Below are 1,400 nucleotides of genomic sequence, written 5' to 3'. Positions count from 1 at the left end.
CGAGTTCAAATCTTGTCCAGGTCCATTTGAACAATTAGTGACAAGAAGGACATTTTGACCTCTAAAAACTCATCCACCCCATGCCAGCATGGGAAAAACGATGATGATGTAATGGAGTTAATGATTAAAAAAAAAATAATAATTATCTCATTGGAAACCAAAGTGTGGCATTATTACCAATTTGTGAATGTTTGAATAATACTTTAGAAAAAAAAAAGTTTAATTTTTAAGAACTTACATTGTCTTGTAATTTAAAAAAAAAAATTTTTTTTTTTTAGTTATGTGCAGTTTTCATCAATCTGTGCCAAAGTTGTGCGATCTTGTCTCCACCCAGCACCGAGAGCAGCGGCTGAGAAGCAGTCTGCGGCATTTGTAAAGGCTACACGATGGGAAGGAGGAAAACCAGTCAGTAAGTTATTTTCTTTCCTTCGGTCTATGGCTGTGCTTGGTAGAGTATTCTTTCATTTCCTGGATTCATTCATTGGACTGTGGTCACGGTGGACTATGTACCACATGCTGAGGTGGTTGTTGGCACTCCGTCGAGGGTTCCAGTTGATCCAATCAACGGAACAGCCTGCTTGTGAAATTAACGTGCAAGTGGTTGAGCACTCCACAGACACGTATACCCTTAACGTAGTTCTCGGGGATATTCAGCGTGACACAGTGTGACAAGGCTGACCCTTTGAATTACAGGCACAACAGAAACACGAAGTAAGAGTGAGAGAAAGTTGTGGTGAAAGAGTACAGCAGGGTTCACCACCAGCCCCTGCTGGAGTCTTGTGGAGCTTTAGGTGTTTTCGCTCAATAAACACTCACAACGCCCGATCTGGGAATCGAAACCGTGATCCTATGACCGCGAGTCCGCTGCCCTAACCACTGGGCCATTGTGCCTCCACCCACATGCTGAGGTACATAGCCCTATAAGTAGTCTGATCAATAAGTATCCGGACAGCTGCCATAGTAACGATGCTAAAGCACACAGAGTGAAGCCACTTGGCACACGTTTATCTTGAACTCTGCTGTGCATGTGTAGTAAGTTTTAACGTTCTAGCTCACTTCCGCTGTTTACTGCAGCAGTGCTTGGAAGGAAGGTGTGTAGCGTGTAATTGTCGCATTGACGGGACAGAGGAAGTTGAGCAGAGAATCTGCATCAAAGTTTGCCAAAAGCTTGGCGATACCTGCTCAGAGGCCTCTTTCTTTTTACTCTTTTACTTGTTTCAGTCATTTGACTGTGGCCATGCTGGAGCACCGCTTTTGGTTGAGTATATCGACCCCAGGACTTATTCTTTGTAAGCCTAGTACTTATTCTATCGGTTTCTTTTTGCCAAACTGCTAAGTTACGGGGACGTAAACACCCCAGCATCGGTTGTCAAGCGATGGTGGGGGGGACAAACACACAT

General features: G+C 43.9%; 1 protein-coding gene across 1 annotated transcript in view; it reads left to right on the top strand.

Annotated features, from left to right (window-relative positions):
• Window positions 1–1,400, top strand: part of LOC106879696 (protein unc-13 homolog B) — a 221,764-nt gene that overhangs the window by 218,519 nt on the left and 1,845 nt on the right. Inside the window, exon 38 of the mRNA XM_052975641.1 lies at window positions 279–409. Within this exon, the coding sequence (XP_052831601.1) occupies window positions 279–409 (131 nt within the window). The remainder of the gene's footprint in view (window positions 1–278; window positions 410–1,400) is intronic.

The sequence above is a fragment of the Octopus bimaculoides genome, chromosome 22 (genome assembly GCF_001194135.2).
Source record: "Octopus bimaculoides isolate UCB-OBI-ISO-001 chromosome 22, ASM119413v2, whole genome shotgun sequence".
NCBI lineage: Eukaryota > Metazoa > Mollusca > Cephalopoda > Octopoda > Octopodidae > Octopus > Octopus bimaculoides.
This window is presented reverse-complemented; position numbering and strand designations above follow the sequence as displayed.